The 13,698-nt window shown below is 41.2% G+C and overlaps 1 protein-coding gene across 1 annotated transcript in view; it reads left to right on the top strand.

Annotated features, from left to right (window-relative positions):
- MTAP (methylthioadenosine phosphorylase) overlaps positions 1 to 11,843 on the top strand; it is a 45,903-nt gene extending 34,060 nt beyond the window's left edge. The window contains exons 7-8 of the mRNA XM_006881269.1: positions 8,374 to 8,496; positions 11,733 to 11,843. Coding sequence (XP_006881331.1) covers positions 8,374 to 8,496; positions 11,733 to 11,771 — 162 coding nt within the window. The 3' untranslated portion in view covers positions 11,772 to 11,843. The remainder of the gene's footprint in view (positions 1 to 8,373; positions 8,497 to 11,732) is intronic.
- Positions 11,844 to 13,698: the final 1,855 nt, after the last annotated feature.

Genomic DNA, 13,698 nt, shown 5'->3' with positions numbered 1-13,698 from the left:
AGATGTGCCAGGACATCCCAACAGGGTAAGCCGGATTTAAAAGAAGACATGGAATGAGGAATATCCTTGCTGATGGCAGATAGATCTTGGGTAAAAGCAGAAACATTTTTAAAAAGTTTAATTTGTGTGTTTTGACAGTGCTGAGACGTGTTGCTGTATGCATTTTAGCAAATTATGGGTAACATTGTAAAGAACAGGAACCCACGTGACATAGGTGTCCGGCCTGGACCAAGAAGCAGTCCTTGAAACAGAACAAGGAACACGGTTCAATTTAAAATCGGGAAGACTGGGTTTGTGGTGTAGTCTATGTATATACGCTGAGAAGCTCTGCTGTGAAAAACCATGTGACATCAGAATTAGAGCTCCTTAACCACCTGCATTACACAAACGACACAGCCTTGCTTCTTGAAAGCAACGAAGATTTGAAACACTTTTGGGTGAACATCAGAGACTAGTTTTCAGTGTGGATTACATCTCAGTATAAAGAAAACAAAACTCATTACAAGGTCACTATGCAACTTAGAAAAGACTAATGATGCCTTGGACTTGATCTTAATTGAATCCACAGTCAGCACCCAGGGAAGCAGGAAAGAAATCAGACAATATATTGCGTTCTGCAGATCTGCAAAGTACCTCGTTAAAAGTGTTAAAGTGCAAAGGTTCGCTTGAAGGACGAATGTGTCCTTGATGGAAGAGGATCGTATTTTCAATTGCCTAATGCATATAAAAAGCAGGAGTGGATCCACTTCCTAAACAACATGCCTCTGGAAACTATGAACTTTGATAAATATCGATAGTTGTAGAGGGGCTTCAGGCCTCTTGTTCATAGGGTCGCTATGAGCCGTGCTCGACTCAGGCAATCAGCAACAGCAGTAATGCATAAAAATACTGAATAATGAATAAGCAAGACTGAAGAAAAATAGATGCCTTTGAATCCCAGAATATTGACTACATTACCCTGGACTGTCCACAGAACAGTCCATTTTGGAAGCACAGCCAGAGCTCCTTAAAAGCAAAATTTGATCTCATACACTTTGGACATCTTATCAGGCTGTGAGAAAATAAATTTGTGTATGTTAATTTTGTATGAATAAATGTATGTATGTTAATAGTTGTCTGATTTCTGTTAAAGCAGCCCTAGATAATTAATACAGAATTTTATACTAAATGAATGAGGGGCTGCTCTAGTAGATAATGACATATGAGAGCAACTTTGGGATTGGGTAATGAATAGAGACCGAAAGAGTTTGAAGATGCCTAAGAAAGGGTTTTGACTACCATCAGCCACAAAAAAGAATACAAGTACATCTGTCTCGGAGGAAGTGTAGCCAGTATGCCACGTAGAAGCAAAAATTCTTCCTCTCATATCCTTTGGGTTTATTGTCAGAAGAAGCCAGTCCTTGTAAAAGGGCGTCGTCCATGGAAAGGTGGAGGGTCAGCGAAATGATACAACCTTCAACAAGATGAATTGTCACAGTAAATGTGACACAAAGGATTTTGTGAGAATGACACAGGATCTGGGCAGGGTTTCGATCTCTTGTTTATAGAATTGCCATGAGGTGAAGTAGATTCAACAGCATAGAACAATTGTAAAAGCCTAGATTGCCTTCAAGAGACTGTTGGTGGAAATAGGGATCAGATGGAAGTGGGGAGAGCTATTAACACCAAGGGTGGCCTAGACATTTTTTACTGGAGTGACAGAAAGTCTGCTGTTAGGGACCTCTCTAAAGTACTCGAGCAATGGTGTCTCTCTGGAGACTAAGGTCCGCCTGATACAGGCCATGGTTTTTGCAATCACTTGTTATGCATCAGAGAGTTGGACAATTACTAGGGAGGATAGAAGGAGAATTGATGCATTTGAGCTGTGGTGCTGGAGAAGAATACTGAATGTACCATGGACTGCCAAGAAAACAAACAGATTCATCCTAGAGAGGATTAAACCAGGCTGCTCCTTGGAGGCAAGGATTCTGGGGCTTTGTCTGACATACTTTGGACATGTAAGGAGAGACAGGTCTTTAGAGAGGGACATCATGCTGGGTAGAGTAGAGGGACAATGCAGGAGGAGAAGACCCTCTATGAGGTGGATTGATTCAGTGACTGGGGTAATCGGGATGGGTGTGTCAGAGGCAATGCGATTGGCACAGGATAGAGCAGGGTTTAGGGCTGTTGTACATACAGTCGCTATGAGTCGCAAATGACTCGACGGCACATAACATTTTTTACTAGTTTATGTACAAAATTCTAATACATTGTTTTCAAGAACAAATTCTTTCCATTTCGCTCACACTCCCCCCCCCCATCAAATTGTACAACCCTGTGATTAGTCTCCCCTCCCCCTGCACATCCACATCCCTTTGCTTCCACCCTCTCCCACCACTCTTGGATCCTTATACTCATCCTACAATAATAGTTTTATACAATATTTGTCCTTACGGGACTGAGTTAGTTCACTCAACATAATGCTATCCAGTCCCCCCCAAGTTAGGTAATAATTTACAACAGGGCAGCAAGTAAATAAATGTTGGAGAGGCTGTAGCGAGAAAGGAGCTCTTGTACATTGCTGGGATTGTAAAATGGTGCGACCATTCTGGAAGGCAATTTGGCACTTCCTCAAAAAGCTGAACATAGAAATTCCATATGACCCAGCTATTCCACTACTTAGAATATACCCTGAGAAAATGAGAACCGAGGCACAAACAGAGACTTTGTACACCATTGTTCATAGCAGCATTGTTCACCATCACAAGAACATTTAAACAGCCCAGATGTCCAACAACAAATGAATGGGTTGAGAAATTATGGTACATTCACACAATGGAATACTATACAGCATGCACGAGCAATGATTTTGTAAATTATTACCTAACTTGGGGCGGGCTTTTTGGAACAAAATTGAATAGCTTGAGCAAGAAGCTTCCAGGCACAGTGAGGTACCTCCAGGCACTAGTTGGTAAAGATGGACTTGCCAGCCCAAGATCAGAAGGGTTAGTGTTTGAAGACTTTCAGCCACTGAGCTCAGGCTTCCACAACAAATGCTTCCTTTTATAAAACATCACACAGATACCAAAGTAGAATATATAATATAATGGACCCCTTGGTATCCACAACTTCTACTAGTAATTAACTCATGTCCAGTATTTTTTCACATATTATATGATTCTGCCTGCCTTCTCTCGTCCACTGTGATTTTATAGTGTTGTCAGAACAGTTTCCCTCACCTTGCCCCACTCACTTTTCTTTTTTTTAAAAAAAAAAAATATTACTCTGATTTATTTACAAAGTTTGGATACATTGTTTTTCACAAAAGATCCTTTCCATTTCCTTTACCCCACCCATCCATCAAATTGTACAACCCTATGATTAACGCTCTACCCCCTCATCCTCACCCCTGTTTCCACCCTTCCCCCTCCCCCAGCCTTGGATCGTCATACTCATTCTACAGTAACGGTTTTATACAGTATTTGTCCTTGTCGGACTGAGTTCACTTAGCAGAATGCTCTCCAGTCCCTACCAAGTTAGGTAGATGATTGCTCCTGTGTGCTGCATAGTATTCCATTGTATGACTATACCACAACTTTTCAATCCATTCATTTGTGGTTGGATATCTGGGCTCTTTCCATGTGCTTGCGATGGTGAATAACGCTGCTGTAAACATTGGTGTACAAATTTCCTTTGAGCCTCAGTTCTCATTTTCTTGGCGTATATTCCAAGTAGTGGAATAGCTGGATCATAAGGAATTTCTGTATTCAGCTTTTTGAGGAAGTGCCCAGCTGCCTTCCAGAGAACCACTCATTTTTCTTAATAAACATAACACAATAGCATTATTGTACCAAAATAATTAATAGTAACAGGATCATCAAATATATTTTTCACATTTTTCCTCTTCACTCATTATTTTTAACAGTTTGTTCCAATTGAGATCCTTTCCCGTCTGCATATTTCTACAGTCTGCTTTTAAGTCTCTCTTAATTTAACAGCCTCCTTTTCATTCCTTTTATTTTATTTGAAGAAACCAAATCATTTATACTGTCATTTACCTCCTTTTAAAATCTATAAAGGGACAGAACTACTCTCAGGAAATCCTGATGTAAAGAAGTGTGACTAGTTGTTCTGTGTTCATTTTTTAAAAAGTGATACTTCCCCAGAGGGACTTTTGCCACTCTCTCCGAGAACTTCGTCACCCAGTTTCTTGGAAAATGGGGTCACCTGTTCTTGCTCTCTGGCCATGAGTTAGGGTCCTAGCTGAACATGAGTTCTTTGTTTAGCATGACTGTCCTTCATCCTGACTCCTCAGTTTCATAATAGTAATGATGCCAGGATGCCTTTTGTGACTGAAGACGAAGAAAGGTTCTCAGGGCCTGGGTAAGGTCCTGCTCTGTGGGAATGCCGTCTCATCTTTGTTCTACATTTTTAATCTTTGACTCTATTCTCTGCCTTTCAGTTACTTAATACCCAAGTTGTATAACTCCACTAAAAATACCAGGCACTATTTTACATAATGCTGGAACTTAGAAATATGCTTTGTAATTAAGCAGTATCTTTTTCTTCTCCCCCCCCCCCAAATTCCATAACTTACTGCACTCCCCTTCATGGTGTTTCAAAGCTGTTTCCAGTTAGGGACACTGGCTTCTGCAGCTCCTGGAAGCAGATTGCCTGTCTGTGGCTCAACTCAGCCTCGTACCATTTGCTCTTTGGCGGCACCAACAGAGCTTTTCTTTGGCAGGCCGAGTGAGGTTTGAAAAGCAGTTAGAGCTACTTTCATTAGGACCAGAGAAGCTAAGCTGTGTGTAAAAAGCAAGGCACACATTTAAATAACGTTGGACATCACAAGGAAGGCACGGATAAAAGAGCACACCATCTTAGCCAGCCCTGTGAGTCATTAAGCTTTAATATATGCAGCACACTGTAATAAGAAAACGTCTTAACCCCTGGGCCTGTAGGCAACATCATGATTGTTGTTGTTTGTTCTTTTGTGCTGTCGAGTCACTTGTGACTCCTAGTGACCCTGTGTACAGTAACTGAAACCTGCTCTATTCTGTGCCAACTTCACTCTCTGACACATTACCCTAGTCAATGAATCAGTCCATCTCATCGATGGTCTTCCTCTCTTTTTCTGTCCCTTCACCTTCCAAGCATGATGTCCCTCTCTAAGGACTGGTCCTTCCTTGCATCATGGCCAACGTTAATATCAGACGAACCCTCAGAAAACTTGACTCCAAAGAGCAGCCTGATTTCACTCGCTCTAGGGATAATCTGTTCATTCTCCTAGCAGTCCATAGTATATTTCAACACTGTTCTCCAGCACCACAGCTCAAAGGCATCAATTATCTTTCTGTTACCTCTAACCATTGTCTAGCTCTCTGACATATAGCAAGCAATTGCGAAGACTCTGGCCCGAATCAAGTGCACCTTAGTCTCCAGACTGACTCGTTGCTCTTCAGTACTCTGGAGAGATCGCTGTCAGCTGACTTTCCCAAATGCAAGTCATCTTTTGATTTCCTGACTGCTGATACCAAGAGTGTTGATTATGGAGCTCAGCAAACTAAAGCTGTTAACTATCTCAGTCTCTTCACCATCGTCATAATGCTGCCAGTCAGCCCAGTGGTGAGAATCTTTGTTTTCTTGAGGTTGAGCTTCAATCCATATTGAAGACTGCAGTCCTTGACATTCTTCAGCGAGCACTTCAGGTCCTCCTCAGTTTCAGTAAGCAGGGTTTTGTCATTTGCATAACTCAGATTGTTGATGACTCTTTCACCAATCCTGATGCCACATTCCTTCTTCCTCATATAGCCCAGCCTCCTGAATGATCTAATCTGCAGATAGATTGAAAATGTATGGAGATAGGACACATCCCTGGCATACACCCTTCCCAACTTTCAACCATGCGATGTTTCCTTGGTCTGTTCTGACGACTGCCTCCTGGTCCAGGTATATGTTTTGTATAAGGACAATCAAGTGTTCTGAAATTCCTGTTCTTCTCGGAGTCAGCCACAGTTTGTTGTGATCCACACAGTCAAAGGCCTTTGCATAGTTAATGAAGCATAGATAGACATTCCTCTGGTACTCTATGCTTTCAGCCAAGATCCATATAACATTATCTATAAAACCCTAGTAGCCTCTTCTAAACCCAGCCTGCAGTTCTCTGTTGATGTGCAGTTCCATTTATTTTTGGGTAATTTTCAGCAGAATCTTGCTTGCATGTATTATTAGTAATATTATTCAATAATTTCTTCACTCTGTCGTGTCATCCTTTTTTGGAATGGTAACAGATATAGCTCTCTTCTACTCATTTGGCCAGGTAACTGCCCTCCAGATTTCTTGGCACAACTTAGTGGATGCATCCAGGACAGCGTCGGTTTGTTGAAATATGTCAGTTGGTATGCCATTGATTCCTGGGGCCTTATTTTTTTCCAATTCTTTCAGAGCAGCTTGAACTTCTTCTTTCATCACGACAGGCTCTTGTTTCATAAAATCCTTCAGTGTCAGCCAGTTCCTTTTGGTACCATGACTCTGTCAGTGACTTCATATTACTTGACTCTTCAGTCGGTACGCTTGATACCAGCAGTCAGGTGATCAAGACTCATACTGCACAGAGAATGTCTGCAGTTAGGGACCTTCTCAAATTAGGAAGGAGCAATAATGTTAGTTTGAGGACCAACATACGTCTGATTCAGACTAAAATCCTTTCAGTCACTTGTTAGGCATCTGAGAGCTGGACAGTGACTAAGAATGACAGAATAAGAATTGATGCCTTTGAGCAGTGGTATTGAAGAAGAGTACTGAGTATGCCGTGGATGGCCAAAAGAACAAAAAATAGGTCTTGGACAGGGTACAGCCAGAGTGCACCACGGAGCAAAAATGATAAAGTGTCTTTATCACATACTTCGGGCATGTTGCTAATAGAGTTATTCCTTGGAGAGGGAAATCATGCTTAGAAAGGTAGAGAGATAGTCAAAGAGAAGACCTTCAACACATTGACATAGTGACTGTGGCAATGGACTTGAGTGTGTCAGAGACTGTGAAGATGGCACAGGATAGGACAGGGTTCAGATCTGTTCATTGGTCTTTATGTGTCGTATTCAATTTGACGGTACCTCACAACAACTGTAGTAAGGTCCTGAAACTACCTAAACCCATCTTCAGATTTCAGTTGCTTTATTTTAAATGATGACCATGGACAGGTTATCAAACGTGTTTTCTCATCTGTAAAATGGAGCTGGGGAGGAGGGTATTGTTTGTGGTTAATGATTCCAGCCTTGTGAGGTCACTAGAATTAAAAATAATGTGTGTGGAGCAACTGGAATGGTGCTAACTTTCAGCAGAGTTGTCATCAGATACTGCTTATGATGGAATTGTGTGGGGTCTCGCGAGGAGAAGTCGATGAGATTTGAGCTAGAGGATTAAATTCCCAGGGTAGGTGTAGGGAAGTGTTAGGGAAATCTCTTTGATGTTTCATAACCCTTTTCTTCAAGACTCAGCTTCAGACATTCTAGGACATGGGCCTGGCCATTAGCTCGCTGATTAATTGCTGTGTCCCCCCGGCACTGGAACCTCCCTCTGTTTCAGTGCCGGTACTCAAGGAGAATCCTGGATCTTTGTATCCAAGCAACCAAAAAAAAAAAAAAAAAGGAATCATTGTGCCCAGAATCTTAGATTTCTGACAAGCATATTGAATCCTGGGAAGTACTTGTCTCCAGTGGTCTATTGTGAACTCACAACGTTATCAACTTTTCTTTAGGAAACTGTTTCACAACATTACAAACTTCCACAAATCCAGTATCTAACTTCTACTATTACCACATGAAATTAAAACTAGTCATATTTTCAGTATTCTCCATCAATCATTTTACCTATAAGTATTACAGAAGATAGCTAACGTAACCACAGCAGTGTTACACATCAGTAATTTAATTCCTTAACCCAGGCAAGATTCAAATTCCTCGTCATCACAAATGTCATAATTTATCCCAAATGCTGCGGTGGTTTTACTTTTTCTTATAAGTTTTCTAGAATGCTAACAGGGTCATTTATCCTGAAATGTTTTCCAGAGTCTGGGTTGACGGTAACCTATAAAGTAGTTTAACTGTATTTTCTATAAATTGATGATTGATTGAATGTAAACATTTCGGATTTAGGTGCCATCAGTGATGTTTCCTTCTTCTTGTACATCTGATTTGACATCATTTTCAGTTCATTGAAACTTTTTGGTGCTTTTCAAAGATGCATTGATGCATAAATACAACTGGGCTCAGAGAATTAAAACTACAGTAAAGTGACATCCAGATCGAGCTGAGACTTGGGAGGAAAAAAATGACAATGTGAAAATGATAGAAATGAAATTACCCTTAACATTCGATGTTGTTATCTCTCTAGGTTTCAGTGGACAAGGTATTAAAGACCCTGAAAGAAAATGCCAATAAAGCCAAAAGTTTACTCCTCACTGCAATACCTCAGATCGGGTCCATGGAATGGTCTGAAACCCTTCATAATCTGAAGGTAGGTCCGCCTCTGCCACCTGAAGACATCGGACAGGGCCGCAGTGCCTCAGCCCTTTGTTCTTACTTACAGGTCACCTTTTTTTTCTCACCTCAGTGCGTTTTCGTGCCCTTTACTGTAATACCGGCTGTTTGGAAACCTAAATGTCATACTTGGGCATGATGAAATAGGACTGATTACGGATAGGTACAGCCCCAACTCCCATCTTAATCCCCAGAGTTTATGTACTCTAAACTAATGAGCCACAAGATGTGTGGTTATTATTTGGCCGTTTTGTGACTTCGATTCTCCACACAGATAAGGAGTTGCATCAAGTTGACATTGCATTCACCTATATACAAAAAAGCATAGTCACTTTACCGTGAGATCTCCTGAACACAGCTATATTCTTGGGTCGTAAAGTAGTAACTAGGAAAGGATTTGAACCCTCTCTGTCTGCATTAAAAACTAAAAGCCATGCAGGAAAACTAGTTTTAGGAACACAGAGACAATAGAAAAGCACAGAGAAATACCTACTGAAGATGGGGCTGAGCAAACAGGTAGGGTTTGCTGCTTTCTGTGGTGTGAAGTCACTGATGGTGTAGGAAGCGCGCACGTAGACTCTCAAAGCTGGTTCAGCGTACCCGTGCCTCCCACGGTGACAAGGTGTGTGTCTTTAGGACCAGCAGAGACAAGTGCGATTTGGCATCCATCATCCTCACTAGATTTTGTCCAAAAGCAGCAGAGATGTGTCTGTGGGTTTCAACATTGTATACCTAGGAGATAGATAGCTGCTTTATGACAAGTAATGACGTATGTCTGCCATGAAGCACTTTGTCATATTGAAAAATGGGAAGCCCTTACTTATTATTTTGAAGAAAAGAAAACAGGAAAGTTAAATTTACTGAAAAGGAAGTGTGCCTTAGAGTTGAAACAAGAGACGTCCCCCTTGTTTTTCTTGAGATTAGGTTTGTCTGTTTTGTGTAAAAGTGTGCTGCATAGCAGTGAAAGTTTTGTTTGACTAAACAAAGTTCTAGAAGTATGACTCGCACTTTTGTTGCTGCTCAGGCTGGTGGGAGGGGAGTTACAGTAGTTACATAGCAGGACACCTACAGATTAGGGTAGTTTTTATTTTGTTCGGATTGGATGTTTGTGGCAGGCCATTTTCACAAACTACACATATATACTTATTTACATAAACATCTGTTTGGGTGTGGAGAGTGTGTATATGTGTGTATAAGAATACTTACATATCTAGGGGAGCTCTGGTGGCCTAGTGGTAAGGAGCTGCAACTATAATCGCAGAGGCGCACGGTTCAAATCCACCAGATGCTTTGCCGAGAAAGGAAGGTCAATCTCCTCCTGTACCAGACAGATCTGATTTGACGGTACACTCACACAAAAATAATAATTAAAAAAAAAAAAGAATACTTACATATCTGTTGTTGTTGTTGTGTGCATTTGAGTCCGAACTGACCGCTAGCTGACCCTCCAGTAGGTTTTCATGGGCAGTAAATCTCAAGGGAGGAGATTGCCCATCCTCCCTCAGAGCAGCTGGTGGATTCGAACTATGTGCCATTGAGATTGTACTGCAGCTTCTTACCACTAGGATACACACAGTACACACACACACACACACACACACACACACACACACGTGTGTATTATTTACATTTGCTGTTGTTTTTTACCTGTACAATTCAGTTTGCCCCATTTTAATCATAATCTCTTGAATATAAACTTTCAAATTTACATAAGTATTTGAACATAAATATTTGAGCAGTTGATTTATTGTTGTTGTTGTTGTTATGTGCCGTCGAGTCGTTTGTGACTCATAGAGACCTTATGTACAACAGCCCTAAACCCTGCTCTATCCTGTGCCAATCGCACTGCCTCTGACACACTCATCCCGATTACCCCAGTCACTGAATCAGTCCACCTCATCATAGAGGGTCTTCCCCTCTTGTACTGTCCCTCCACCCTCCTGAGCATGATGTCCCTGTCCAAGGACCTGTCCCTCCTTACAACATGTTGAAAGTGTGTCCCACGAAGCCCTAGAATCCTTGCCTCCAAGGAACAGCCTGGTTTAACCCTCTCCAGGATGAATCTGTTTGTTTTGCAGTCCATGGTACATTCAATATTCTTCTCCAGCACCACAGCTCAAAGGCATCAGTTCTCCTTCTATCCTCCCTAGTCATTGTCCAACTCTCTGATGCATAACAAATGATTGCAAAGACCATAGCCTGTATCAGATGCACCTTAGTCTCCAGAGAGACACCATTGCTCTTCAGTACCCTGGAGAGGTCTTATTTAAGTGAAAATGTTCGGCTAGTGGACATGAATATTCTCTTCTCTGATGCCACCGGATAGAAGTACATGTTTCTGTATGCATGCATTTCTAAAGAGGCTTACTATGTATCATTTAATCAAAATCTCCAAAAGGATATAAAACCTGAGGAGAGAAAGTGAAGAATTGCTGCTCTGGACACAGTAATAATAACCTTTTTCTGAATGTTTCCATCTTCCAAGCACTGAGAGAAAAAAATCTTCCATCTGCTCACCAGTTTAGTTAAAAAACACTTAATATGAGCACCTACTTTATGCCAGGCTGTGGTTTACAAAGAGTCATAGGATTTGCTGTGATGATGAAGCTTCTTTTCTCTTTGGAAATGTTAACACCTTAACACAAGGGATTTTTTTTACACAATGGGCAACAGTGTAGGGTCGCTGAGCCGTAGTCAGTTCAGCAGCACATAACAACAGCAGCGAGGTGTAGAGGGTTGTTAGCTGCCTTGGTGCCTACCCCTAACTCATGATGCCCATGCTTCCTATGCGGCATTGATGCATGTTTTCCATAGGTGAATCTCCAGGCCTTTCTTAGTTCATCCACTGGCTGAGAATGGAGCCCAGGTCTCCTTGCGGAAGGAGAAGCTGGTTATACGCCATAACCCAGCCTGTAGAGCCTTTAGGCAAACGCCTTCTCGTGGATCTAAAAGAGGATGCAAATGATTAAGAATCAGAACAGTCCTCTAAAATTGGCATTGTTGACCTACTGTACAGGAAAGAAATGGGATGTGTGGTTAATGAATTTGAAGTTTTGTTGTAACACTTTTTCTCGAGAGCTTATTCAAAATGCTGCCTCCCTCAAACCAGAATCTGGTTAATCAGCACACATGGTGATACCTTGCTTACTCATGTACATGAGAACCACTGCCTAGGAAATTGAGTCATCATAACTTCTGCCTGCTTTCTTTCAGAATATGGCCCAGTTTTCTGTTTTATTACCACGGCATTAAAGTGTCTTGGCTACCCAGGAAGATAGCTGACTTTCTAATCCCAGTCACTTGGAGAATTCCTGCTGAACTTGATGGACCAGGGAAAATACTCAGCTTCTGTGATGTTGCATAGGGAAGAGTGTGGCTCGAGATTCCTTCTGCAAGACTTTGAAAATCCAGAGACCAAAAGACAATAAATGCGTGAGGTGGGGAAGGGAAGCTCTCGTTCAAGAAAAGACGGCACCGAGGTACCAGTTCCCTCTCTACTAGATTTGCAGCAATATAGGGGAGGAAGTGACACCTAGTTTTTCATGTCCCAGGAAATAACAGAGAAGAAAGGAGACTTTTAATCTGATTTTAGCTGTGGGTGTAAATTAGTAACAGCCTTTCTGGAAAGAAGTCTCATAAAACATATCTTGATTCTTATGAAATATTTATACTCTTTGAGCTGGTTCCTCCTTAGAATTTTATCTTTTCAAAATTTTCTGAGGTGCACACTAAGAATTTGTATAAAGAAAGATGTTCACTATTGTGTTAGTTCAAGTATTCGGACTATACAGCGATTTCATTCATTACTAGAGAGGATGCTCTCCCATTGCTGTCGAGTTAATCCTGAGTCATGGCACCCTTCTGTAAATCTTAACGGGGGTAGACTGCATCTTCATCCATGGAGCAGCTGATGGGTTCCAGCTGCTGACATTACAGGTAACAGCCCAACACAACTACGGTGCCACAGAGGCTCCTTAAATGATGGGTGGTGATTGTGTACCATGAGTTCAAACCAACCTATTGCTGACACTTCAGTAGGTTTTCATGGTCAGTAAATCACAGGGGAGGAGATTGCCCACCTTTCTCCCACAGAGCAGATTGTGGATTCGAACCACTTATTTGACAGCTCTGTTCCGTACCACCAAGCAACCAGAGCTCCTGTGTGGATTCGCTGTAGTTAAATTCCAAAGCTGCCAAGAACTGAAGGTCACATTTTCACATAAAAGTTAACGTCCTAAAGGAACGATTGTGGTAACGGGGTGGAAAAACAGCAATGTATGTGCTTAAGTGTTGAATGCATTTTAAAATTCTGTGTACCCATCTAAAAGACCTAAAACGAATATGTATCATCTTTTATCTTAGAAGAAAAGTGCTATATTATTTTCTTTGTATTTTTCTCTTATTTTCACATTTTTTTCTACAATGGATGTAATCAAAAGGTAATGTTGTTTGTTTCGAAAATGAAAATGGACTTGGAATGAGCCAGGAATTTGAAACAACTGTGGCTGGCAGTGACAGGAGATGTAAGACTATCGTACTAAAAAAGAGTTCTGTTTAAGGAAGCTACATCTTTATTCCACTCAGAGGATCATTAATGCCTGCACAGCAATGCTTGGATTTGCTATGACTTCCTAAGAAAGCTGGATTTTAATGCTGCGTTAGTCTAAGTGCTAAGCTTTTTAAGAGATTCTATACACACATTATAGTGTGTCAAGTCTTTTTAAAAATTAATAATGAATTTTGTGTTTCTACTCTTTTTATGAGTTTAATTAATTTACATGAGTTGGTGATTGTTTTATAAGAATACCTTTGGGTTTGTTCTTGAATGTTTTCTATTGTCAAGAGATCTTCCCTCCCTCCTTTAAGAGTACTATGTTCCTCCATGCCCACCCCTGACTCGCCAGTGTATTACAGGGGACCTTAGTGGTGTATCTTCTGTCTGTTTAAGGAATCTGTAAAGTCAGTGTGTATGTGTCTATGAGATTGCCTTGAAGAGAAAAAGCTGCTAATTGTCAACGATAAAATAAACCAGTTGCTGTGCTGCTTTAATACTGCACTGTTTGTGGTGTTTGTGTGATTATGACCTTTGGGTTGCTCACTGATGTGCTGCTTTCACCTCTGGCTACACATTAAAGCTCCCTGGAGGGTCTGTCTCCCCAGCGTGGGGCCCAGGGTTCTC

Source organism: Elephantulus edwardii, unplaced genomic scaffold (assembly GCF_000299155.1).
Source record: "Elephantulus edwardii isolate Elephantulus edwardi_28Jun2011 unplaced genomic scaffold, EleEdw1.0 scaffold00014, whole genome shotgun sequence".
Lineage (NCBI taxonomy): Eukaryota > Metazoa > Chordata > Mammalia > Macroscelidea > Macroscelididae > Elephantulus > Elephantulus edwardii.
Note: the sequence above shows the minus strand (reverse complement) of the source record. Positions and strands in the feature narration are given on the sequence as shown.